This window comes from Saccopteryx leptura, chromosome 2 (genome assembly GCF_036850995.1).
Source record: "Saccopteryx leptura isolate mSacLep1 chromosome 2, mSacLep1_pri_phased_curated, whole genome shotgun sequence".
In the NCBI taxonomy this organism is placed as follows: Eukaryota; Metazoa; Chordata; class Mammalia; order Chiroptera; family Emballonuridae; genus Saccopteryx; species Saccopteryx leptura.
The window spans coordinates 310,700,807-310,727,513 of NC_089504.1; the positions used below are offsets into that span (position 1 = coordinate 310,700,807).

Below are 26,707 nucleotides of genomic sequence, written 5' to 3' on the forward strand. Positions count from 1 at the left end.
GGGAAACGGAAAGACCTCGGCCAGTTCCTGGGACTAAGGCGGGGCCGTAAGGGAGTGACATTTCGTCCCTCCAATAGGCCGAGCGCTAGGACCTGCCCCTCTGGCTCCAGTTGCTAGAAAAGAGCGTTGATGCCGGCGATCGGAATGAGTCCTAGGCGGCGCTGCCTGCTCTGCGGTTCAGGGGAGCGGGTGCAGCTGGTGGCCTCTTTGCAGGTGAGTGGTTTTGTTTTAGACTATTGCTGTTGAGATCTTATTCATTTTTAAGTGCTGAGGTGTTTTATTTTGGAGTGCAGGGAGGCCCGTGCCTTTCCTCCCCCGGATTCAGTCTTTGAATCTGGCGCTCTCTCGCCCGCCCCTCCAGCGCCACCGCTCACGAATGCCCAGGTCCCTCTCTGCTGTCCCTGTCTCAGAGGGAGCCTGTCTGGCAGGCACGGATCTGCCAGCTGCCGGGAGGACTTTCCTCGGTGGTGGCGTCTTGGCGGCAGGAATAAATAGGAGCTGAAGGGAGGGATGACCAGCTTTCCTGGACGTCCGGCGGAGCCCCTCCGGTGGTAGGGCTCCTGGCAGGGAGCTCGGTGTCTTTTCTGGGCCGTGCCACTATATTTAGGGCGATGGCAGACCTGGCCCTCAAAGTCTAAGTAGACAAGAAAAAAACAAAACAAAGCCCCGAATGCCCTGAAAGGAGAAGGAGGTGAATATCTGCAGTGGTTACATGGAGCGCTCAAATCGGGAGCCAAATCACAGGTTCTGAGAATCACTGATAATTTTTAAAAAGTAAGTGTACTCCCCATTTCAAAGGCACGGGGGCTGCATTGCCAAAGGAAGACAGTCGAAATGCCCACAGGAAGTAAAGTTCACGGCGCAGTTTTGAAGGCTCATTGGTTGTTAGCTAACTATTATAACACCCGTTCCATCTCCCTTCCCAGGGATGGAGGATTTATAGTTTGTGAGTAGTACCAGCACGTAAATGAACTGAATGCAGACTTTGGGGGAAAGCAAAATCAAATATTATCTTCCACCAGGACCTACTAAGGCTTTTAATAATGAAAGCAGATCACATGTCAAAGGGTCTTTATTTTATTTTATTTTTTATTTATTCATTTTAGAGAGGAGAGAGAGAGAGAGAGAGAGAGAGAGAGAGAGAGAGAGAAAGGAGAGAGAGACAGGGGGGAGGAGCTGGAAGCATCAACTCCCATATGTGCCTTGACCAGGCAAGCCCAGGGTTTCGAACCGGCGACCTCAGCATTTCCAGGTCGACGCTTTATCCACTGCGCCACCACAGGTCAGGCAAAGGATCTTTATTTGAAAACTGACTCCCCCGAGGCTAGAGATCAGGTTTTATCCATCTCTGTTTTCTTGTAGCATCCTACACACCATTGGATACTTTTCAAACCGTGGTGGGGTTTAGAGAGCATAATTCAAACAAACGGTGTAGTGGAAGGAACTCTGAGTTGCAAGTCAAGACACCTCGGTTTTCATCTGGAAGCTGTTGCTATTTGTGTAACTTGAAACAAATCATTTCAACTCTCTGCCTCTTCGTTTTTTGCATCTTCTAAAAGCGGATGTTGGCTTAGATTATTTCTGAGGTCCACGCCTGTGTTGAAGGTCTGTTTTAAAAAAGAAGATGATTAGACATTTTCCACCACAAGTACATAAACAAAATCTCATTGCAGTAGATTCCAGACCAATCTGTTAGCAAATAAAACTTACCAGCTGCGGGGGTAGTACTTGTTCTTTTAGGTCCGTATTTAAACCAAATGGGTCATGGGGAAAAAAAATTGGTCATTTTACAGACTGGCCATTGTACCGGGGGGTATATAAAAATACTATAGTAAAAAATGTCATTTTTTATTCCATCATCCAGGAGCAACCACTGTTAGTGTTTGGATAGATCTTTTGGTCTCTCTTTCTCTTTTGCTTCCTTCCTTCCTTCTTTCTGTTTGTTGAAATTAAGTTGCCCCTTACATTTTAAGTCATGACTGATACATCTAAATTGAGCCATGCCTTCATCTTTGTGTGTCTGGTGCCCAGAGAACAGAAGACACGCAGATGTTTGAACTGATGGGTCTCTTAAAAGGCTTTGGAATGGTATGGTAGAATGCTTATATGGAGAAATAGAACTAAAAGAATTATTTCACAAAAATCTTTCACTGAAACTTGGCTGCATATATGGAAAAAAACATACTTTATAAAATGTAAATTAAGTGTCTGTCACCTCATTAAAACATTTAGATTGTAGAATATTGCTTAGTATTTGGTATACTTAGGACTGTATCTCACCATCAACATTACCCCCATCCCCCACCCCTACACACACACACACACACACACACACACACACACATTTGATTTCATTCTTCCTTCCACTAACTGATGTAACTTTTTCTCTTGACCCACCCTCATTTTACTTTATTTTCCCACCTTTTGCTTTTTCTTATGCCATCAGTGAGGTAGGATCACCTTCAGGGGCCTGAGGTCTAGCCACGTGTTAGCTCAAGTCTGCTCCCTCTAACCCAGGTTGTTGCTCACATTTTGGTAAAGTACTTCCCCATAATCCCATTGAGCCTTCCTATTAGCCCCTTGAGAACAGTAATTTCATTACCTTCATCTTTTTGGTTCAGGAACCCGAAGTCCAGAGAATTTCATTATCTTGGTCAAGCTCACACTATCAGTAAGTAGCAAAGCTGGGACCGAGATCCAGGTGTGTTGACTTCAGACTTTAGGGATTTGGTGGAAACAGTTTGTGTTGACAAAAGCTACTACTCTGGGGAAATAAGTAATTAGAGATAGGAAGGAGGTGTTGTGAGTGGGTGCTGTGCGCATGGGGGATGCCAGGCTGGCTGGAACAAGCCACGTGGCCAGGCAAACACATCTCATTACATGTGTATATCTCTTTCCTGTAACTAGGGGTCTACCTGCTATGGGCTGTTCCCCTTGTGACAAGTGCTCAGTAGTAGATGTAAAGAGAATGACAGGGTGCTAGTGCTTAGAAAACTCCTATAAGTGATGGCATTTGCTCCTGGTAAAGAGGTGTTCTTACAATGCAAATACAAATGGAAAAGTTACCGTGAAGCTTTAGGAAAAGTCATAGATGGTGGAACACTAGGTACTTTTAGGTAGAGTCATGTTTGAACTTTTAATATTGAGCTTGATTTGGGGGAAGGCATATTTGTTAAGATTGTGAGGAACTGAGCCCCGGATTTCATTTCCCTTAAGAGCTGCCTCGTTTTACTTTCTTAGAAACATGGTTAACCTCTGTTTTTTCCTATATCCTCAAACCTGTATAGCCAGCCCACTTTCTGCAGAGTCAGGTTCCTAATGCAATGGGGTTTGAGTTATGCAGTGATGATATGGACCAGGGAAAACACTGAGTGGTCTGTAGTAGCCTTGAATAGTTAGTATTTCAGGGATAGCTTTGGATCAAAGCAGCTGTGGCTCTGTATTGCTGATATTTCTAATACTGCAACATTATATCATTGATCACATTTCTTACCCAAAAATTGGAAACAAAATGGAAAACGAAGTTTTCGGGATGGTCTTTATTCTGTCATTTCCCCCACCTGTCCATGAGTTGTCATGCCAGAATATTAGACATTATTACTTTTCAAACCCAGGAGGAAGGGAGGAGTCAGTGTCCTAGGAGCATTAGTTAGGAAGACAGGACAAGCCTCAGTTATGGTGGGGACAGGGGAGGTATGTGAAATTATATAGTTTAACAAGGGGCAGGAGTACAGTATAGTTTAAGGCAGTGACAAGATTGTTGTTACATTTGTTGAAACTACCTAGAGGTTCTGGAGATGTTGCCGAAGTAACCTCAGTAAATGCAATGCTTTGCATGTGCACCAGTCCCTTACCTACCGACCCTCTCCATCCCTGCCCTGCCAAAAGGATGCTAATCTTGAAACAAAACTTCAATTTTATGGTAGCATTTATGGAAAGAATATACACTGCTCACAAAAATTAGAGTATATTTCAAAATGAATATGAAGCGATAAGATATCCCCTAGTTTTTGTGAACAGTATATTTTGCTCTGTAGCCAGTTTAGATGAAATACACACACACACACACACACACACACACACACACACACAAACGTATGTGGTGAAGGGTATTTGGAAATATAATTCACTTGCAAAGTGTGTTTCCCTTGAATCACCCATTTGTTTCTTTATTGCCAAGGCAATTGCATAGCACATATTCTTGAGCAAATATACATTCATTTGAAGTGTGAGGCACTGTGACAATTGTAAAGATGTCTAATAGAAGTAAAGCATGTCAGAATGACAGACTTTTTGAAGTTGGTTAACAAGATGAATAATTTTTCCTTATAGTTTTCTCTTTAACCTATTATTAAATAATTCAATTAAGCAAAAGTAAACTACTCAGATTGATTTAAATGTTCTCAGTATTGTACTCTGTGAGGAATAAAAACAGTTACTAATGGGATTCCATTGCCGTTCTGGCCAAGAGTAAGATCAGGTGATTTAGTGACATTGGGATTTTTCTGGGACGGTGCTTAAAGCTTCACAGCAGTGATATGATCAGTAGAGTGTGGTACCCTGCTAGGCTGGGTATTGGCAAATTAAAGCCATCTGGCCCACTACCTACCTTTGTACCGCCCACAAGTAGTGAATGGGTTTTACATTTTTAACAGTTGAAATAAATCAAAGAATAATGCGCTGGCCGGTTGGCTCAGCGGTAGAGCGTTGGCCTGGCGTGTGGATTTCCCGGGTTTGATTCCTGGTCAGGGCACACAGGAGAAGCACCCATCTACTTCTCCACCCCACCCCACCCTTGCTTTCTATCACTTTCTCTTCCGCTCCTACAGCCATGGCTCCATTGGAATGAGTTAGCCCTGGGCACTTAAGATGGTTACATGGCCTTGGCCTTAGGTGCTAAGAAGAGCTTAGTAGCTGAGCAACAGAGCAATACCCCGTATGGGCAGAGCATCACCTTCTAGTGGGCTTGTCTGGTGGACCCTGGGCAGGACACATGTGAGAATCTGTCTCTCTGCCTCCTGTCCTCTAGCTGAATAAAAAACAAAAACAGTATGTCATGTGCATGAATGTTATATGAAATTCTAATTTTAGTGTTCATAAAGTTTTATTGGGACATAGCCTCATTTATTCACTATGTATTGTCTATGGCTACTTTCAGCTATAATGGCAGATTATAGCCTGATTCTCCTAAAATACACATTATTAAACCTTTAATGATGTCCCAGGATTTATAGAAGAACCTATATTCTTTGGCACAGGCCTGTCTTCAGTCACTAGTCAGTCTTATCTTTCTGGGCTAGTGCCCTCCTACTTCCTGTTATACCCTATACTTAAGGTGATCTTATAATTTTCCAAATGGGACATTCACGTATGAAAGGGGTCCTGTAATTACTATGTTGGAGGGAAAGGGCCTAAAGCAAGATTGCTGTAGGCAAACCAGGACTTACAGTCACCCTAATGATCTCCGGTCAGTTTGAATGGGCCACTATTTCCCATATGCATCTATTCCTTGTCTCTACCCACTGTTCCCTGAGGCTAGAATTCCTTTCCCTTGTTCTATAAATCTAAATCTTACACATCTTTTCCAATCCTGCTTAAATGGTGCCGTATCCATGAAGCCTTACTCAGAAACAATCTATTTTTCACCTCCCTAATGAATGGAGTGTTTCAGTATTTGGAGCGGTCAATTTGTAGATCATCCATTTCCATGTGATATAATCATGAGGAAGGTTGAGTTTCCAAACACTGAGCCCAGAGGCTTGGGGAGCAGAGTGCTTCGAAGCATAAGTCCATTCTTTGGTGTCCAGCCTGCCTGCAGCCTAACTCCAGCTCTGCCAGTCACAACCGTTGTCACCCTGGGCGAGCTAACCTCTCCCCCTAAGCTTCTGCATCTGTAAAATGGGACTAATCACAATCACTTTGACATAGAATGGTGGTGGGGGATCCAAACAGTCCCAAGCACGTGGGGTTAGCTGCTATGACATCATATGGTATCTTTTCGTCATAGTACTGTTGCTGGTGGGTGGGAAAATACAGAGACCAAAGACCAGGACAGAGCCTTAGGAGAGCTGGGGGAAGCACAGCAGGAGAACCCTAAAGAGGTTTTTTCCTGATGGAACTAGTCTGCTTCCGACAGTGGGTCCTGAGACAAGGTAGTCTCCACTTAGTAAGAAATAACTAAACTGCAGTCTTTTGAGAGAGCATTTTAGTAGTGTGGACAAGGCACAAGTCAGGTGTCAGGCGACCCAAAAAGCATAGAAGAAAGGAAAACCAGCAAAGAAGACGGGATAGGAAGGTGAGACACCGTCATATAAAAGTACTTTTTTTTTTTATAGCCATACTATACTTTAAAGAGGAAGGAAGCCTGGTGGATGAATTTACTGATTCATTGACCTGTGTGGTCCTTTTTGGTATGAAGTCAATCACCAAGTAAAACTAGTGCTTAATTCAAGTGTTGGTAACTCTTGCCGAGGGATAAATAAGGAACGTTAAGAACCAACTCCAGAAAAAAAAAAAAAAAGAACCAACTCCAGGGTGGCACGCCTTACCAAAAATAAAACTTGATTTTTTTTTTTTTAAATGACAGTTGTTTTTTTTTTTACTTGAGGGTGAGGAATATCTATTGTTAATATGAAATCTATTAGTGGGGGTGACTGTTGCCCAACCTGACTTGGCACCTTGAGGTTTTTCTCCAGACCAGTCATGCGCTGTATGTATCCTCCTCTGCAGTCACCTAGTTTGCGTTCATTTTATAAAATGCCACCTGGCTTGGGAAGGACGAATCGTGACTGGAGATGATCCTGTGAAATGAAGCCAAGTGAGCCTAGATCCTCAGACCAAGACTCTATAAAGTCGTGAATCGTGAGGCAGGAAGAGCTCAGGTATTGGGGGGCGGGGGCGGGGAGACCTAGACCTAAATGTGCCCCTTAGATGCTGCCTGGTTTTGAACAAGTTAATGGGAGTCTCTCTTTCCTCTGGGGAGAACATGGCCATTCATGAACATACGAGACTGTAAAGGGCACAGAAACATAATGGATGGTTATTCTTGGCTCTGTTGGACCATTAAGTGCACTAGGGTTCCTGAGTTAAAGCTTTCTAACATCTCGGGCCTGCCAACTGGCTGTTTTTACTTGGGCACTTACCACTAAAACTGTCAAGCCTCAGCCTCATTGGCACAATATAGCCATTTTTGTCTAACCAGCTTCGACTCAGTGGGCACACCTACTAAGTACCGGGGTATGTGTCAAGTGGTATGTCAGGTTCTGGGGACACAGCAGTAAGCCAGGCCAGCTGGGAAGCAGCTTGTAGTCTAATAGGGCATGCAGGCGTTGGACAAGCAATGTGTCACAAGTGACCCATCCCAACTGCACCCAGTGTGGTAAAGCAGGGTGCTGTAAAAGGGCATACCAGGCAAGCCACTTCCACTTCCCAGTGGGTGGGAAGGAAGGGCGAGAAGTCTGTCTAGAGCAGAGGTCCTCCAGCCAGCAGTATCAGCATCATGCGGGGGCAGAATTCAGGCCAGCCCCTGAGACCTACTCAGTAAGGCTCTGAAAGTGGGATACCCAGAAATTGTCTTACCCACTTCTGCTGGTGATTCTGATGCACATTAGAATTTGAGTTGAAATCCACCCAGCAATCCCCTTACCAGGCAGTGCTCTGCCCATTTGGGGCTGCTGTTCTGTTGCTCAGCAACCGAGCTATTTTAGCGCCTGAGGTGAGGCCATGAAGCCAGCCTCTGCCTGAGGTCATCTTACTCCAACTGAGCCATGGATGCGGGAGGGGAAGAGAGTACGCGAGGGAAGAGAGAGCGAGAAAGACAGAAGGGGAAGAGGTGGAGAAGCAGATGGATGCTTCTCCTCTGTGCCCTGACCAGGAATCAAACCTGGGACTTCCACACGCCGGGCCAATGCTCTATCACTGAGCCAACTGGCCAAGGCCTCATGAAAAATTCTTATGTTGGAGTGGTAATATTTTGAACTGATAGGGTTAAATAAAATATATTATTAAAGTTAACTTGACTGATTTCTGTTTAACTTCCACTGTGGCTTTAGAACATGTGTAGCTTGCATTATATTTTGACTGGACACAGCTGATCTAAATGATGACAAGGTGTTACCTAAAGCAGTGTGGGACGGAAATGAACGTGGAGGGGAGGCAGTGGTGGGCTGGGTGACAGGTCTCTGTATGATACAGTATGTGCAAGGATCCTGAGGCAAGAAAGAACATGGCACACTCAAGGAAATAAAACCAAAGCCATATGGGTCACATTAAGGATTTTGAACTTGCCTGACCAGGCCGTGGTGCAGTGATAGAGTGTCGGCCTGGGATGCAGAGGACCCAGGTTTGAAACCCCAAGGTCACTAACTTGAGCGTGGGCTCACCAGCTTGAGGGCAGGGTCACTGGCTTGAAGCCCAAGTTCACTGGCTTGAGCCCAAGGTCACTGGCTTGAGCAAGGGGTCACTCGCTCTGCTGTATTCCCCAGCCCCCCCATCAAGGCACATATGAGAAAGCAAACAATGAACAACTAAGGTGCTGCAACGAAAAATTGGTGCTTCTCAATTCTTTCCCTTCCTGTCTGTCTGTTCATCCCTATCTGTCCCTCTCTCTGTCTCTTGCAAAAAAAAAAAAAAAAAAAAAAAAAGGGGATCTTGAACTTACTCCTAAAGTCAACAGGAAGTGATTGAGGGTTTTAAATGAGGTGCTCAGTTTTCAGTCAATTGAAAGAGGGCAGGAGAGCTACAGCTGAATATAGTAAGACTTTCAGAATCAAAGCCCCCATGTCCCCCAAAGAAAAGGAAGATATTGGGGTGGAGACAATTGGTTGGGAAATACCATGAGAGGGAGCAGGACCCTGGCTACCCATCACCTGGCCCTGTTCCTACCCAGGATGTGAGGCACAAACACCCCCACTAAAGAGAGCGGCAGACCCCTGGGAGGGAGTGTGCATTCAGTTCATTTTCAGCTTGGTTACAGCTCAGAGCCGGAGGAAGCATTTCAGGAAGAGTAGAGTCCAAAGTTGAGTGGGGGGTTGATTACAGAGTCGGGACTATGCAGGGCACTGGCAAAGGGTTTGGTGAGGGAGGGTCGGGCCCAGGGAAGCCCAGCATGTGTGGGGACTAGAGGGTCTGTCCGTCACAAAAGTGTGTTGGATGGTAACAGGGAAGCTTGGACTGGGAGCTTGGGGTCTGGCCATCTCCTGGGGGGTGGTGGCCTCTCCATTCATCTGTGGCCAGTAGGACACTTCCCTTGAAGCCACAGGTCGAACACTGGTAGATCCAGTCTAGCCTGCAGACAGGTTTTGTTCAGTTCACACTTTTGTGATGTATTCAGATGAGTCGGCAGCATTTATATCTGATATCACATAAAAATACACATTTCAAATGTTTTTAACAATAGGAAGATCTAGGACCCCCAGGTCTTCAATCTCACAGGGAAATGGGCTACAGCTCAGTAGTAGCTACTCCTTTTATTTTTGTATGTAAATTTTTAGGAGCTGACGCAATTGTTTTTACATTTATTTATTTATTTATTTATTTATTATTTTTCTGAAGTGAGAAGCGGGGAGGCAGAGAGACAGACTCCCACATGTGCCCGATGGGGATCCACCTGGCATGCCCACCAGGGGGTGATGCTCGGCCCCTCTGGGGCATTGCTCTGTTGCAACTGGAGCCAGTCTAGCGCCTGAGGCAGAGGCCATGGAGCCATCCTCAGCGCTCGGGCCAACTTTGCTTCAATAGAGCCTTGATGCAGGAGGAGAAGGGAGAGATGGAGAGAAAGGATAGGGGGAAGGATGGAGAAGCAGATGGGCACTTCTTCTCTGTGCCCTGATCGGGAATTGAACCCAGGACTTCCACATGCCTGGCCAATGCTCTGCCAATGAGCTAACCAGCCAGGGCTTGTTTTTATGTTTTAAAGACATATGCTAAAAACAAAATGGAATCCATAGGGTCACTGTGGCCTGACTCTAGGTCCGGCATTCTCGCCAGTCTTCGGCGTCAGCAGTCCCATCTCCTGGGTTAACGCCTGAGTGGCGTCCGTCAGCGAAGCACACGTGTTCCCTGCAGCTCAGCATGTTCCCACCCCCCCAGGAGCCCGGCATGACTGCTCTTCTCACACTGCCTGGCTGCTGGGACACGTGAGCTCGCAGGCCATGCCTCCCACCGATGCCTTATTTTAAAGCCTTTTCCCCACCTTCAGAATCTCTAGGAATCAGTAAAGAAAGGAAGCAACTAGATCTAGGTCCAGTGAACTTTGTCCCGGATGGTTCTATAACTGTGGCTGAATCACAGATTATGGGGAACAGAAAATCTCGTCAGCAGAAGTTGCCAAGAAGGGCAGCAGCAGCCCAGGCCCCAGTTTGTTAATCTTTGCTCCCCAGTGTGGCCCACGCCAGGGTGGAGGTGGGCAGCCCTGGGCCTGTAATCCGAGCAGCGTTTGTCAGTGAAGGTGAGTGAATGCAGGCCGGTGCAGCTAGGCCCCCAATTTCCCCGGGGACAGCATGGGCTCAGCGGATTTCTAGGTCAGCAGCTTAACTCAGCAAGTCCAGAACACGTTTTGGGGGCTGGTTGCACATTGCTAGATTCCTCTCCCGCTGAGCTGTGGCCAGTGTGTGCAGCATCGCTGAAGGGTTGGGAGGAGGAGACAGGCCCCTTATCACGGGCTTCCTCTTGCTCCTACAGACCGGCTCCTGTTAATCTGTTTCTCCAGACAGCACTTTTCAGCTCCTTGCATTTGATAGCTTGTTTTGCATCTGGATTTATTCTGGCCAGAAGCCTTGTCTTGAGGCAGGTGAGCGATGATTTAGGTGAGCTGCAGTGAACTCTTAGTGGTGTTTGAACGTTGAGCCTTAGATCTTCTTGTGTGTGGTGTAGAAGAGCTAGTCGCCACCAGTCGGTGATTTACATACCAGATAAATGCTGTGGTTCATTGAATTAATGTGTTTGATAACTTTTATGATAAAGCGAGACCAGTAAATACTCTTTTTCCACCAGAGGAGAAACAAAGCGAGAAGGATGCCTTCCGTGTAGTGTCAGCCTCTTGAAGTCATCAGCTAGTCGTCTTTGTAGATATCCACAGCCCATTCTGTTCAGTCCTCCCGTCCTGAAATGAACTGCCTTTGATCTGGCGGAAATGTGGCATGCTTTTAGAATGAAGTGTTGTGATTCTTCTACATCACATAATCAACATACTATCTGGTCATCAGAAAACTTAAGTCAGCCAGGTTCCCTGTAATTAATTATTTGTAGACTACTGCTGCATGAGCCATAGTGCACAAATTGCCGGATGTCTGAGATCAAAACTGTTCAAAGGAATCACCCTAGTTTATCTTAGAAGCTGGCAGGTGTGACATGGTGCTCCTTTGCCAGGTAGTCAGCTGAATGAAGACTGTAACTTACGCATTTTGTTTCTTTTCTTTACAGATGTGTTTCTGTCGCTGAGCACTGGCCCATCTGAAGGCGCGAGGAAAGCTCAGTGATCAGTATGTCCAAGTACAAACTGATTATGTTAAGACACGGAGAGGGTGCTTGGAACAAAGAGAACCGTTTTTGTAGCTGGGTAGACCAGAAACTTAACAGCGATGGGCTGGAGGAAGCACGGAACTGTGGGAAGCAACTCAAAGCGCTCAACTTTGAGTTTGACCTCGTGTTCACGTCCGTCCTCAATCGGTCCATCCACACAGCCTGGCTGATCCTGGAGGAGCTGGGGCAGGAGTGGGTTCCCGTGGAAAGCTCCTGGCGTCTGAATGAACGTCACTACGGGGCCTTGATTGGTCTCAATCGGGAGAAAATGGCTTTGAATCACGGTGAGGAGCAGGTGAGGCTCTGGAGAAGAAGCTACAATGTGACCCCCCCACCCATCGAGGAGTCTCACCCTTACTACCACGAAATCTACAATGACCGGAGGTATAAAGTGTGCGACGTACCTCTGGATCGACTGCCGCGGTCTGAAAGTTTGAAGGATGTTCTGGAGAGACTCCTGCCCTTTTGGAATGAAAGGATTGCTCCGGAAGTGTTAAGCGGCAAAACCATTCTGATCTCCGCTCATGGGAATAGCAGCAGGGCACTCCTGAAACATCTGGAAGGTACCACCTCTCTGCTGCTACTTATTAGAGGGTGCTCATGTTATGGTTGGGTCATAATGTAGAAAGGACATGGTTGCTGAGCTAATGGTGGACAGTTTCCGTAATCGGCTTCCCTTCTCTGTTCTCTTGTCACTCCAATCTTTGAAGAATCATTTTGTTTTATAAATAAAACATTCTCTGCTTTTCCATTTATATTGTCTGGAGCAGTGGTTGTCAGACTTTAGCAAGCGTCAGAATCACCTGATGGGGAGCTCAGTCTACCGCAGGTTGCTGGCCTTGCCCTAGGAGTTTCTGAACCCGGGGGCCTGGGGTTCCAGCCCAAGGATTTGCATTTCTAAGTTTGCGGGTGATTGTTAAGACTGCTAATTGGGGTTCTCCTTGTTGAGAACCCTGAACGAAAGGGCTCTGTAGCTTTGTTGTAGTAAGATGAAGGCTGGGAAGGGAAGAAATTTCTGCAGCCATGTTACTCAAAGTAAACTTACCTATTAGAGTCTTTGGAGGAAAGTGAAATGATCTAGAAACAATTGCTGCTGTGATTTCAGTCGTAGGTTTCTTCTAGAACAGTTCTTCTGTTCCACCTCTTTCCAGACCAGGCTTTGTCTTTGGGAGAAAGTTGGAGGTTGGGGAGAAAAATGAAAAGATGGCCTGTTGGAGATAATCAGGAGCTGCAGTGCTACTTGATATATTTTAAATGTATCATCAAGTGGACTGTATTGTTACCTGTGTCTTAAGGAACATGAACTGAATGAACTCTTTTGGGGACTTGAGCTCACCAGTTTGGGGCATCATTGATTGCACTGTGACATTTTCAGGGCATTTCTTGTCCCCCTTTGTCCCAGTGATCTGTTCTGCCTGGTGTTCTCCTATCTGTCCTCACCACCAGCAGATAATTTACTGATGCTAGAACACATTTCTCTAACATTTCTTTCCCATTCTCTTTACTGTTCTGTGTGGGGCTGTGAAAAATGGACGGGCTAACCTTGTGTTGAAGTAAGTGAAAGTAAGTTATTGGTAACAAAATAAAGTGACTTTTATGAGAGTTACTATAAACTTTTTAGCATGTATTTCTTTTACCCCTAATTTTTATAATGTGGCCAACCACCAAATCATTACTCATATACCTGTGTCCATTAGTTGTGCAGAAATCTAAGATCTGCAGACTTTTATTGCCTATTAAAACTGTTATTGGCTAGACATGGCGCTCAATCTGTTCGTGTCTTTGTGTGTATATATCTTATTTACCCAACTGCATAAAGGATTCTATTCTTCCTTGTTCAGAACAGTCAGATACTTGATTAAGTGACAAATAACTTCAGTTTTGGACTGTAGTACTTTATTGTTTGAAGAAGAACTGAGACTCCTCTTAGGACAACAGACTGAAACTCAGAATTTTAAAGTTTCTCCCAGAAGATGTAGCCTTTCTCACGCACCAATTTCTTGTTTTCAGAGATGGAACCTAGCTCCCTTTGTGGCCAGACACCCGTCCCTGAAGACAATGCTATCATCTCCCACAGAACGCTCTTGGCTTCCCTGTCTCAGCTGGAAATTCTCGCTCTGAGGGCACTCTCCTGCCATCTAGTACCATTAACACTCCTATCTTCAGGTTTACATTTCTTTAAGGTTATTCTGTAGCCCCAGCCATAGCTTATTCTAGTGCCCCCTCCTGTTAGTGCATCGATTAACTACTTGTTACTGTTCTTCTTTGAAGGAAATGGAATGGTGTAACAAATGGTGGTAAAGAAGACTGTCACCATGGGAGGGATGGAGGGAGAATTACCTGTGGGAGGCCAGGTTACACATAGAAAAGTTTACTTTCTATATTCGAGAGAGGTTTTGAAACCATTAATTTACTGAGAAACAATCAAATGGTAGAGCTGCTTTGGAAAACAACCTGGCAGTTCCTTGATAGGTTAAATATCGAGTTACCATCTGATTCAGCAGTTCTGCTCCTAGGTATATATCTGTTGGTTTCCTGCAGCTCCTGTAACCGAATACCAACAACTGGGTGACTTAAAATAACAGATATTTTCCCACAGTTTGGGGGGCTAAAAGTCCTAAATAAAGGTGTTGGCAGGGTCATGCTCTTGCTAGTGGCTTTAGGAGAGAATCCTTTCTTGCCTCTTGTAGCTTCCGGTGGTTTGCTAGAAATCTTTGGTTCCTGGGTTTGTAGATCCGTCACTGCAACCCTCTGTCTTCATTTGGCATTCTCCCTGGAGTAGCTCTGTTTCTTGTCCAAACTTCCCCTTCTTATAAGAGCGGTAGTAATACTGGACTGGTGCCTACCCCAACGACTTCATTTTAACTTGGTTACTTCTTTTTAAAGACCCTATTTTAAAATAAGGTCACTTTCTGAGGTACTGAAGGTTAGGACTCAAGCATATCTTTTTTGGGAGTAGAGTAGATACAGTGCAACCCAGAACGATATTGAAGAGTAGTGAAAACATATAGCCACACAAGAACTTTTACACAAACCTCCATAGCAGTATTATTCACAGTAGTCAAAATGTGGAAGCAACCAAAATGCTCATCAGTTGGTACTTGGATGAATTAAAGGTAGTATATCCATACAATGGAATATTATTCAGCGACAAAAAAGAAGGAAGTACTGATATATGCTACAACATAGATGAACCTTGGGACTGTAACAATGGAAGAAGCAAATCACAAAGGATTACATTGTAGAATCCTGTATATATGAAATGTTGGGTAGAGGCAAACCTACAGAGGTAGGAAGTAGATTATTTCTGAGGTCTGGGTGGAGGTGAATGAGGTCATGGAATGAAGGGACTGCCCCTCTTGTTGGGGTAGCAGAAATGTTCTGAAATTGATTGTGGTGATGGTTACCCAACTCTGAATATACTAAAAAGCGAATGAATTGTGCACATTAAGTGGGTGAATTGAATGGTATGTGAATTATCTCATTAAAGCTGCAAAAATAATTGAATCAATGGGACTGAAAGATTAAAGGAGTTGACATTGGCATAGAAAACAGTAGTTTAGGGCAAATGTATAAAAGTAGAAATGCACGCATGGGGCACATAGAACAAGAAAAAATTAAGACACAGCTTTGACCATGGGGGCAGAGATGGATTTACAGGGATCGCTGAGGAATTAGCAGGCTTTAGTCCTCAGGTTTCATTTAACCTTTCTTCTGAATTTTCTCTCTCTTTTTTTTTTTTTAAGTTGGAGATATGCAACTAAATTACATTTCAGAGGTGAATTAATTTGAAGCAAACTTATAATTCTTATCCCTCTTGTTATAAACAGGCTTTATAAAACATGTTTTGTTTCTGAAGTAATTGATTTAAAATACAGGTGTTCGTGCTGGCAGAGGTAAATTTATGTAGAGTGTTGAGTAGGAAGTATGTGGAAGTATTGATAGAAAGAGGTGTGGGGCAGGCAGCTAGCTGTCCGCAGGGAAGAAGGAAGGTGTACGTGAGGAAGACAAGGAATGGAAATGGTAGGGTTGGTGACCAGGGGGAATGGGAGACATTCAGGGGGGAAAATTCTCAGAAAAGCCAGAATATGCCATTAGGCACAAGCCCACAGCTGGGGAAACAAATCGAATGCACTGAGGACTGAGATTTGTCCATAGGGAGACAGACAGAGGGGTGGCTTATAATATTGGCACACTCATCCTGGGTAGAACAATTTCGCTCCTTTTTGGCCTCTAGTGCCCCCTGGTGGTGCCATGGTTAAGATTCATGGAGTTCTTGGCTGTTGCTATGGTTCCCTATATAGTGATTTACTCCCACGCCTAACATGGAAGAAATTGTTTCATGTGCATGAAAAAGACCGAAGTCCATTTTAGGATCACTGTATAAATTCGTTATCTTTTACTTTGGGAGTCCTCTAAATGCCATTTCCCCACTAATAGAATTTCTCTCATACTGGATATCGAAGAAGAAGATCCAACCATTCTCTGTCACAGCTGTGAGAATTAAGCATAAGTGACTTTCTCAGGATCAGAAGAAATAGTATATGTTATTTCCCTCAAGCCGTTCCTGTTAATTTAGTGAGATTTCAGCCCTTTTAAAATCTAATCTAAATATAACATGCTCACTGGCCATGGCTTAGATGCTAAATCGTCAGCACCAATGGCCCCTGGAGGTTTGAGAAAGCATCATGGTGGCTGCCCTCCAGGCGAGTTTCCAAAGGTGCAGGCGGATGCCCGCAGCAACTTTCATTCGGTCCTTCAGACAGACTAATCTAGTTGATTATTTTATGAAACAGAAGGCAAGGTACCAATTTAGAGCAGTGGTCACTTTACTGGATGTAAAGACAAGTCTTTTAAAACTGAGGTATAATTTACATGGTCAGTATCAGGAATTACCTTTCATGGTCCCTTCCTTCTTCATAAGAAGTGATGTCCAAGCTGCTAGACCAGGAGACTTTATCCTTAGAGGTCGTGAGCTCCTTTAGTGAAAGTTTTTCTGCCCTCAAGCTATTTCTTTTCATTTGCCACCATGTTCTAAGTTTTAGTCTTCATTGGGTCTTGTGTGTGTGTGCGTTTGCCTTTTCACAAACACTTAATCTAGGAGGAGGTCACAGGGACCTTCTGGAGTCAGAGCAGGATAACACAGCGAGAGGTCCTCTGTTGCTGATTCAGATCCAGGTGATACTCTTGGACAAGACTCACCAACACAAGGACCAAATGTCAGTGCCTCAGATAGGCATCCTGCCTGATCCGTGGCCTCCACCCTGTGAAATTACTTATTTAGATCATATCTCTGCTCCTAAATTATGTCTAAATTTGGGGTGCTTTACTTTTCACTTGGTAATGGTTCTTAATCCTTTTGGAAGAAAGAACACTCAAAGCAGATGTGAAACATTATATCAAAAGAAAATTCCTACTTAAGCAACTACTTTCCTGATTTTTTTGGCAGCACAGTCACCTGTGCTGTACTGAGAAGGTTAGGTTGAAGCAGGGCCCACCACTTGCTAGTTCAGACACCCTTGTCACAAAGCAGCACCTTGGGAACGCCCCCCAACCCTGGGCTTCGTATCTGAAAGCATGCTGTTCTGTAGCGTTCCAGACAGGCGTGTGTTTCTTTCTCTGCGGTTGGCATAGTCACTTCCTGTTTGTTTCCTGCTGGCCCACATGGAAGGCAAGGCCAGGTCCTGAACTGCCGCGTTGGACGCCGTCTGCGTCTGGCCAGCGGAAGCGGATTGTTTAGTCTGGGTTCAAGCACAGGGCCGGGCAGTCTCCAGTTTTGGAATAAGGGTGGCACGCAAGAGACTCATGAAAGCCAGACTTGATCCCTGAAGGATTGCATGCAGCTGTGCACATAACAAGGCAGAAGAAGCGGTTGGATGAAATTAGAGCATTAGGGAGGAAAGGTCAGCGGGACCTCGCTGCGGGGATGGGGACAGACGAGGCAGTCACCTCTGGCATTTTAGTGTGATATTTTCAGACGCAGCAAATTCAGGCCTCTCTTCTGGAAAACAAACACCAGCCTGGTGGTATAGTTAAGCTTTCTCTTATTATAATTGATTTATAGAAACCTTTATTTTTAAAAGTTGTAGACTATTTGTATATACAATTAAATGTAGAATGGGTTCTTCTCTCTGCCTTGTTCTAAATTAGAGGCTGTTAGCCTGTCATGTTAACATATTCAAATAACTCATTATCAGTTGTTCCTGAGCCATGCTGTGAGTTGTACATATACGGCATTCAAATCTTAAAGACTTGTAATGAAAAAATAGTTGGGTCATCTATAAAATTCACAGTGTCTTTTGTTAGCTCTTATTTTGACAGTAGAAGAATACAGAACTCTTAATCACAAATGCCCATCTGTGGGGTTTGAATTGTGACTTTTACTTGGTTGGAAAGGGGAAGTGCGTGGGTGGGACCTCCTACTTGAATGATTTGGTCAAAACTGTTTTCTTCTTTTTCTAATCCCCCCTGAAATATGCATTTTATAAGTCGGCTTTCCTCTCGTCCTGTAACAAATCTGTCTCCCTGGACGTCTTTTCTCCTATTTCCTGATATTCAAAGATCTTGAGCAAGTGCTTTGGAGCAAACCAAAGAAAATACGTTAGAAGAGAATTTGATGCGACTTGTTCACTATATTAGCACTAAATACAAAACAGCCTTTTGTCCAACTTTTTCAATTCGCTCTTTTTCTCTTGGTAAGGTGACAAAGAGAACACAATCTTTAATAAAGGCTTCACTCGTAAAAGACTAGCTATAAGTTGAAAGCCCAAGGAGTTCAGACTCCTTCAGCCCAGCTATGTGCGGAGGGTCTGTCAAATCAGGTGCTATTCTTACTGAAGGGTGCAGCCCCTAGAAGTGGACACACAGAGTCCTTACTTTTGAGAGGCTTATGTCTCCATTTTGATCTCTTTCTAAAACTCAGCTAATATTCTCCCTTTGAAAAGGCTGCGGAGGGCTTTCATGTATAGGCTTTATGCATTAGAGTTTTTAGCTCCTGTTTTATTCCTTATCGTCTTTATTTATGTGTAAAAAATGGACATATAATACATACAGTTGTGATAGTGGATGATATAGCTAAACATTAGCTAGATCCTAGCAGCCAACACATTACAGCAGACCTTACGGTTGAGCAAACATTTACTAAACCCTTGCCATGGGTAAGGCACTATTTCAAGGTCATGGGTGATCCAGGGATGGATGAAACAAGGAGCTGACACTCCTGGTTGGAGAAGTGAGCATTTGCACAGCCACCAGCCACAGACTGCAGAGTGAGAGTGGGGTAGTGTATATGCAGTGATCTTAATAGCAGTCAGTGGTTCCTGTTCTGTGACAGTGACTTGGGGGACGTGGCTGAGAGGTACTTGACTTTCTGAAGTCAGTCTTTTTTTTTTTCTTCAAATTTAAAGGAGTCTTTTATTCAAAGCCTGCGACCACATGGAGACCTAAATCAGTTAAATCATGCGGCCCTGAACACAGTTTGAAGTTAGCTTTTAAAGAAAAAAAGATCACACTCTTACTAGGGAATGGGGAGGAGGGTAAGCCTAGCAGTAAAACAAAGCAGTGAAACAAGCTCATTTACAGTGTTTATCAGGGGAATGATTAATTCAGGGAAAAACATTCTGGGAACATCTGCAACCCTGTAGAACTAGCCTAAGGCCACAGCCTGTTATACCAGTCAAGGCCAGGGGTAGGGAATCTTTTAGAAAAAGTAAGTTCTGCTGAAAGTCTCTTTGTTTTAGAATAAGTTCTGCTTCATTTCAAAATCAATACATTAAAATATCTTTTAAATATTGTTAGATGGTATTTAATAGTTGACTTCTCATCAGAAACTATTGACAACAAAAGAGACTAGAATATCATCTTTAAAATGTTGAAAGAAAATACACTGTCAACCTAGAAATCTATACCCAGGAAAAATATTGTTCAAGAGTGAAGGCTATGCTTAGTATGGCAAAAATTTTATAGCATATACAAATACTAAATCATTATACCATGTACCTGTATACCTGAGTAGTAGTCTGGGCAAATATAAAAAACTTCTCTTTTTTTGCCTCTTTTTCTCTTAATTTCTTTATAGACTGTGTAACTATTGAAAACTAAAGTTATAATGTTGTTTTAGGGCTTATGATGTATGTTTGGGGACATACAGGCCTCTAAGATCACAAACATTTTATATTTTATATGTAATAGTTCATTATTAACTATAAGGGAACTGTGAAAACTTAATGATATATAATACTGGGGAACAAAATTTTTCTTGCATCCACAAAAACACTTGTTCTTACCTAATTCGAGTGTGCTGATCTCAATTCTTTTTTTTATTTTTTAATTAAATAAATTTTTATTTAAATGGGGTGACATCAATAAATCAGGGTACATATATTCAAAGAAAACATTTCCAGGTTATTTTGTCATTTAGTTCTGTTGCATACCCATCACCCAAAGAGAGATCGTCCTCCGTCACCCTCTATCCAGTTTTCTTTGTACCCCTCCCCCTCCCTCCTTCCCTCCCCCCACCCCCCATAACCACCACACTCCTGTCCATGTCTCTTAGTCTCACTTTTATGTCCCACCAATGTATGGAATCCTGCAGTTCTTGTTTTTTCCTGATTCGCTTATTTCACTCCGCATAATGTTATCAAGATTCCACCAATCTGCTGTAAGTGATTCGATGTCATCATTTCTTCTAGCTGACTAGTATACCATGGTGTATATGTGCTCCATCTTCTTTATCCAGCCTTCTATTTTTTTTTTTACAGTGATTAAAAGCCTTTAAGCAAACTCTTGGCCAATACAGCAAGAATCCATAAAAGAGTAGTGTCCTTAACATGTTCACCAAGTCCAAGTTGGCCCCATCACCATGTCAAATCCCTGAAAAATGCAACCCAACCACAGTTCAGTCTGTAGGATCTGTCACAGGGAGCAGGAGTCCAGGAAAAGTCCACATCCAGGAAAAGTCCGCATGGCACTGGAATTGTTGTCACCATTCTATACTTTGCAGCTCATGTCCAAGTCCCAATGACCACTGCTTCTAGCTGGTAATGATTCAGGTAGACTGGAAAAGCCATTTGCAGCATGCGTGGATATGGAGCTTCTGTTCTCCTCTGCCTGGAGAGATGAGACCAGGTAGCTTTTCCCTGGAGCTCTGCGACTGTGGCATGGTAAAGAGAACCTTGGGATACACTAAGCTGGGTGTGAAGTCAGTCTTGTGTGCAGAAAATGAAGTTTGAACTGACCCTTCTTTTGGCCTTGCGTTGTTACCCCTTGGACTTACCACCACATTTTTCTTATTTCTCCACTTGAGCTCTTCCAATCATTTAAACTGATTGCAATCAACTCCTAGAAGCTCCTGCACGAAGATTCAAGAATTAAAGGCAACAGTTGTGGGTACATAAGGGGGTGGGTGCCGATGGAGAGGGATGGGAGGGTTGATGCAGGACAAGAGCTCTGTGATCTTTCCCTTCAGAACATTCTTGGATGTTGTATAAAAAATATCTGTGCCAGTTATCAGACGGAAGACGTGAACTTGGCCACTGGTTTCAACTTTCCTAAGCAGTTCCAGTTAATGAGCTTGTAACATGGTATTACATAATACAGTATTGATTCAGTTTGGTTTAATCCAGCAGATGCATTATTCTAGCCTGAGGAGTTCTGCTTGCTTAACTTTCTTAGGACAAAGAATGTGCCTTATGCCAAAATTGAGCAATGAGGAATGGCTTCACTGTGGTTTTTCCTAACGTGCTATTTAAAATTTAAGTCTCATTGGCTGATTATTAACCAGTCTAAGTATTGAAAATATTTGTACGTAATTAATCTGCCGTGTGAATGGCTTGAATGGTCATTAGAGCAGAATGTCAACTTCTTTTCCTTGGAGATGGTCCTGTTTTTGTTGCATTCTCCCTTTCTTTATAAATGGAAACTTACAGTTCTTGTGGCCTTTGTATAGTTGGTTCTTTGATTTGATCCTACACCTCTAAGCCACAGGTCTGAGGTTGAGAGGGGAGCCATTAAAGAGAGGACCTGCTAGATCTGGTTAGATCGGAAGCCCCGGGGTAAAGGAGAACTCTTCTCTGAGGTCACAGACTGCGACCCCTAAACCTCATCATGATCGCATGGTGTTAGTTATTCTGAGGGGATCAGACATTTGTATTCACATCCGTTACTAGCCTTGAGAACGTGAGAACACTGGGTGCTGATGTCCAGTGACATCTCCAAAAGGTGTCACTTACACACATTTGTGTCTCTCCGGGATGCCGGGTTTATTAGGAAAGACCTCCCCAATAAGCCAATAGAGTAACAGGCACGTTCCACACAGCAAGGGGGGACGTGAGCAATGGAAGTGAGCCTAGTGAGTGTCTAGCAGGAAGTCCTGGGTCACTGGTGGCGCCTGCGGGTGGGAAGGCTGGCGTTGGTGTCAGGCCAGGTGGCTACAGTGGAGGCACTGGTCTGATGGAGTGGAAGCCTGGCAGGGCTCTGAGTATGACCCGTGGTACAGCCAAGCTTGAGTGTTAGGTGGTAGGGGCCTTGTGAATGGGTGGTGGTCCATTCATATTGGTGTCCAGAGGGAGTCCTTATCCAAGTGTCCAGACTTGTGGTTGGGGTGTTCTGGGTGTTTCCATTACCTTGGTCTTGACATAGTACTTGACATAACTGTCATGGCTAACCATAACTCCATATTGCATTGTCAGTGATGTCTAAAAAGTTTACTTCTTTCTTCTCAATCTGTATGGCTTTTATTTCATTTTCTTTACTAGGTGTCCTGGCTGGAACCTCCAGTACAATGTTGAATAAAAGTAGAAGCTTAATCATTTTAAAGTAATGTCCTAGGTCTAGAAATGTTTGTAGAGGTTAATTGTTGGTTGTAAAGGCCCGCAATCAATAAGCACTGAGTTGGAGATGCTGATGGACACATACACTAATGATTTTCTGCTTCTTCTGGAAAACATTACTCAAACACATGGTCTTTTTCACTAAATGGTTCTCTCCTACCAAATTTTTTGGGGGGCAGTGAAAATTTATATTAATTGAAGCAATCTTTAAAATCCATCTTTAGTTCAATGAGCAGAGACTCTGGGGACAGATAAAACGTGATCCTTGTGTAACAGATGAGTGTAAACAGTAGTCACTGTCCCCTGTATCTCAGGCCTCAAAAGTACCTTTGCTTTGCTAAACCATTCAGAATAAAATGGAGGAACTTTGGTGCTAGAAGAGACTATCCCTCCCTCTTCTTATAAATGAAGAAACAATTCAGTGGCAGTAAAATCCTGGCCAAGGTCACAAGTGTCCTTCCCCAGAGTACTGTGCATATAACAGGCCCTCAGTTACTGGCTGCCGAGTGCGTGAGGCCCAGGGACCATCAGAGCTTCCCCTGGATTTGGGCTGAGAACAACTGGGTTCCAAAGCCTCAGTGGTCACCTGGCTCTAAGCCACGTGTGAATGCTGCTGCTGCTGTTTTCAAGGACTGTGTGCAGCCACTGTAGGGCCACCAGCAGGCAGATCTGCCCTGGTCGAACCAGCAGGCTCTTAGATTCCGCCCTGCTGAGTAGTTGGCCGTCTGGTCGGCACCGATCTGTTCTTGGCAGCTTTAGTCTGGGATGCTAGTCTTTTGTAGGCTTGTGGTATGGGGACAGGGGCTTGACGGGGCGAAGTGGTGTTTTACACTTGATCTTAGCCAAAAGGCCGAGAAGCGATCGAAGTGGTGTTTTAAAGCCTACCTTTTAAGTCTGCCAAGAAGAGAGGTCCCAGTAGGGAAAGAAGAAACACTTTCTGTACTCTACTCTTTCATATTCTCTTCTAAGTCCATTCCTTCTACCCCATACCCTTTGTAATGGTCGAGAGTGTGTGTGTATGTATGTGTGTGTTCATTTTTTTAACTTGACAGAGGGAATGGAGACCCAGAGAAGTTACTTAATTAAAGTCACGGAATCAGTGTATTGAGGGGGAGAGGCAGAAGAGGAGATGGTCACTGTATTGTCCATTGCATCATAGCTATGTGAGTTTGTACAGTTTGTGCATGAGAGTTCTCAGGTAGCTCTTCTTGACCTAGAAATGAAAATCTGATAAAGAACTATCCCAGCGATAGGGGTCCAGGGCTACAATTCTGTGACTTTTGACTGATGCTATAGTTACGACCATTGGTTAATTACAAGCATAAAGTACACTGAGAACTAACTGCTAATAATTTTTTCTGCTATCATCACTTCCAAAGTAAAGACCAACCCTCAGAACTCCTCCTCAGAACTTGCTCCACCTCGTTCCTTTCCAGGAATAGAACAGAAACAGTTGGTTAGAATATAGAAGTCTATGTAACAAGGTACGTGTTTAAAATAGATCATTTGAATAGTTTCAGTTACCTTGAAATTTGCTTAACTCTTGTCTCTTTTCTCCTCCCTTCTCTTTGCCCATTTTGAACTCAGAAGAACTGGAAGGTGTTACTTTGTACAGTAGAAACAGACATCTGGGTTTGAACCAGGCTCTGCTCCTTAGTGTCTGTGTGGTCCTCCATTGTCTGCTTAACCTCTCTGTGCCGGCACTGTGACATGGAAAAATAATAGCTTCTAACCTGTGAAGATTACAGCAATGATTAAATGAGTTAGTCGTCTGAAGTGCCAGAGGACCTGCCTTGTTGAACATACCCAGTACATGCTAGCTGGTTGTTGTTACAAGTAGTCATCATAACAGAAATATGATCACTACTGGCCCTGGCTGGTTGGCTCAGTGGTAGAGCGTTGGCCTGGCGTGCAGGGGTCCCGGGTTCGATTCCTGGCCAGGGCACACAGGAGAAGCGCCCATCTGCTTCTCCACCCTCCCCCTCCTTCCTCTCTGTCTCTCTCTTCCCCTCCCACAGCCGAGGCTCCATTGGAGCAGAGATGGCCTGGGCGCTGGGGATGGCTCCTTGGCCTCTGCCCCAGGCGCTAGAGTGGCTCTGGTTGCAACAGAGCGATGCCCCGGAGGGGCAGAGCATCGCCCCCTGGTGGGCAGAGCTTCGCCCCTGGTGGGCGTGCTGGGTAACTCCCAGTCGGGCGCATGCGGGAGTCTGTCTGACTGTCTCCCCGTTTCCAGCTTCAGAAAAATACAAAAAAAAAAAAAGGAAAGAAAAGAAAAGAAATATGATCACTACCACTGCTGCTACAATAATCTTAGTCCAACTCCATCTCTTCCAGTCGAAGTTGAACTACCTGTAATTTAGCTTATTTAAAAAAGAATTGAAGTTAATTTGTCCATTACTATCCCTTCCTCTGCCCACAGTTGTACGTTAGGAACAGCAGGAGAATGAGGCTGGGTTACAGGGCCCGCCTCACAGTCCTCTCCTGATCCCCTCTCAGTGGGCTTCCTGATCAGCTAAGGGAGCGTCCCCCCCCCCATTGCAGTCGGCCTCGGGCATTCCAGGTTCCCCCAGGGTTGGAAACCCACCACATTCTAATAATCTACTGAACTAGATGTAGAGGTGAGGTTTAGCCAGCCTCAGGACAACCTACAAAAGGGGGGAGAAAAATCAGAAAACCTTCCTGTTCACTTTCAGATTTTTCCAGATATCATATGAAAAAAATCAGCTATCCAGATGTGTTCGTGGAGAGATTAATTTTTATACTTTGAAGGTTTAGATGTGAACCAGCCAGAAGCAGGTTGTCCCAAAAGGTCTTTACTGTCCAAAGATTTGATGTGATGTTATTTTCCTTCTCAGGTTTAATTTTAATTTAATTTGTTTTTAAACTTCTAGGTAGTTCTTGGCTTCCAGGAACTATAGTTAGAATTCCTCTCAAGACGGTTCCAGACAGGTAGTTCATCTGAGACTCAGCTGATGGGCAGTTAAACAGCTCGACAGGCCCTGGCTGGCTGGCTGGCTCAGTGGTGGAGCATTGGCCTGGCATGTGGAAGTCCCGGGTTCGATTCCTGGCCAGGGCACACAGGAGAAGTGCCCATCTGCTTCTCCACCCTTCCCCCCTCCTTCCTCTCTATCTCTCTCTTCCCTTCCTGCAGCTGAGGCTCCATTGGAGCAAAGTTGGCCAGGGTGCTGAGGACAGCTACATGGCCTCTGCCTCAGGTGGTAGAATGGCTCTGGCTACAACAGAGCAACGCCCCAGATGGGCAGAGCATCGCCCCCTGGTGGGCATGCCGGGTGGATCCCGGTCGGGCACTCATGGGAGTCTTAACTGCCTACCCACTTCTAACTTCAGAAAAATACAAAAAACAAACAAACAAACAAAAAAGCTAGACAAAACTTGGTCCTGGGGTCATTGTTAATGCCTTGTTCCTTCTTCTCTTGACCTACAGGTATCTCAGATGAAGACATTATCAACATCACTCTTCCTACTGGCGTCCCCATTCTCCTGGAACTGGATGAGAACCTGCGTGCTGTTGGGCCTCACCAGTTTCTGGGTGACCAAGAGGCTATCCAAGCAGCCATTAAGAAAGTAGATGATCAAGGAAAAGTGAAGAAAGCCGACAAATAAAGTCTTTCCCAAGCGCTGGCTAGGAATTAGGTACCCAATGAGTGGCATGCAGTGTGTTGCTAGGTGCTGACCTCACCCTCTCTCTCTTCCTGATATTTCCAGAGCTGTGGGATAAAATGGGGTAACTAGGTAACTTAGGTTGGCCCAGATGAAGGCGTGACGGTGCCTGAGTGCTTATGTCATAAGCCTTATGGGTTAGCTCTCTTGCTTAGCCCTGTTTAAATTAGTCACTAAACTAGTAACCAGTGGGGCTTAGTCCATGTCGTAAGTTCTTGAGATGGGAGAGGTATCGACCATTCAGTAATCACCGAGTCATCAGTACAGGTATTATGTACTCCACCAGGTAGTTCACGTTTATATTAGCTAAGACTTTCTGGGATGATAGGAAAAGATATTCGATAATACACTATACATAAGTATTTATTACTAATCTTTTCCTCTAGGAAAAGAGATGTTTTGATAGGTAATATGAGTGGCCCATTAAACAGGAAAACCCAGATGGGTTCCCACAAGACAGCCAGCAACAAGCCACAAGGCCCTTTGCCTCATCTCTGGTCCAGAGACCCCTTTGTTAGGCATCTGGTGGCATCCTTCTTTGGCAACTAGAATTAGCAGCACATAGACAACTGTAGCTGTTTGTGTTCTCTGTTTATTGTTTTTTGACCCTTAATCCTTGGATACTTAAAATTGATTTACAAATAAAGTTCTGTGACCGAAAAGGATGTATCCCCCAA

General features: G+C 44.4%; 1 protein-coding gene across 2 annotated transcripts; it reads left to right on the plus strand.

The window, feature by feature from the left end:
• The first annotated feature begins 93 nt into the window (after positions 1-93).
• BPGM (bisphosphoglycerate mutase) lies at positions 94-26,707 on the plus strand. Of its 2 annotated transcripts, none has more exons than XM_066362743.1 (3): positions 94-213; positions 11,422-12,083; positions 25,795-26,707. In XM_066362743.1, exons 2-3 carry the CDS (start codon positions 11,483-11,485, stop codon positions 25,971-25,973), a joined length of 780 nt encoding a protein of 259 aa, XP_066218840.1. In that variant the 5' UTR covers positions 94-213; positions 11,422-11,482; the 3' UTR covers positions 25,974-26,707. The 2 variants fall into 2 exon arrangements, with proteins under 2 accessions (XP_066218840.1, XP_066218841.1); XM_066362744.1 differs by lacking the exon at positions 94-213 and adding an exon at positions 10,423-10,447.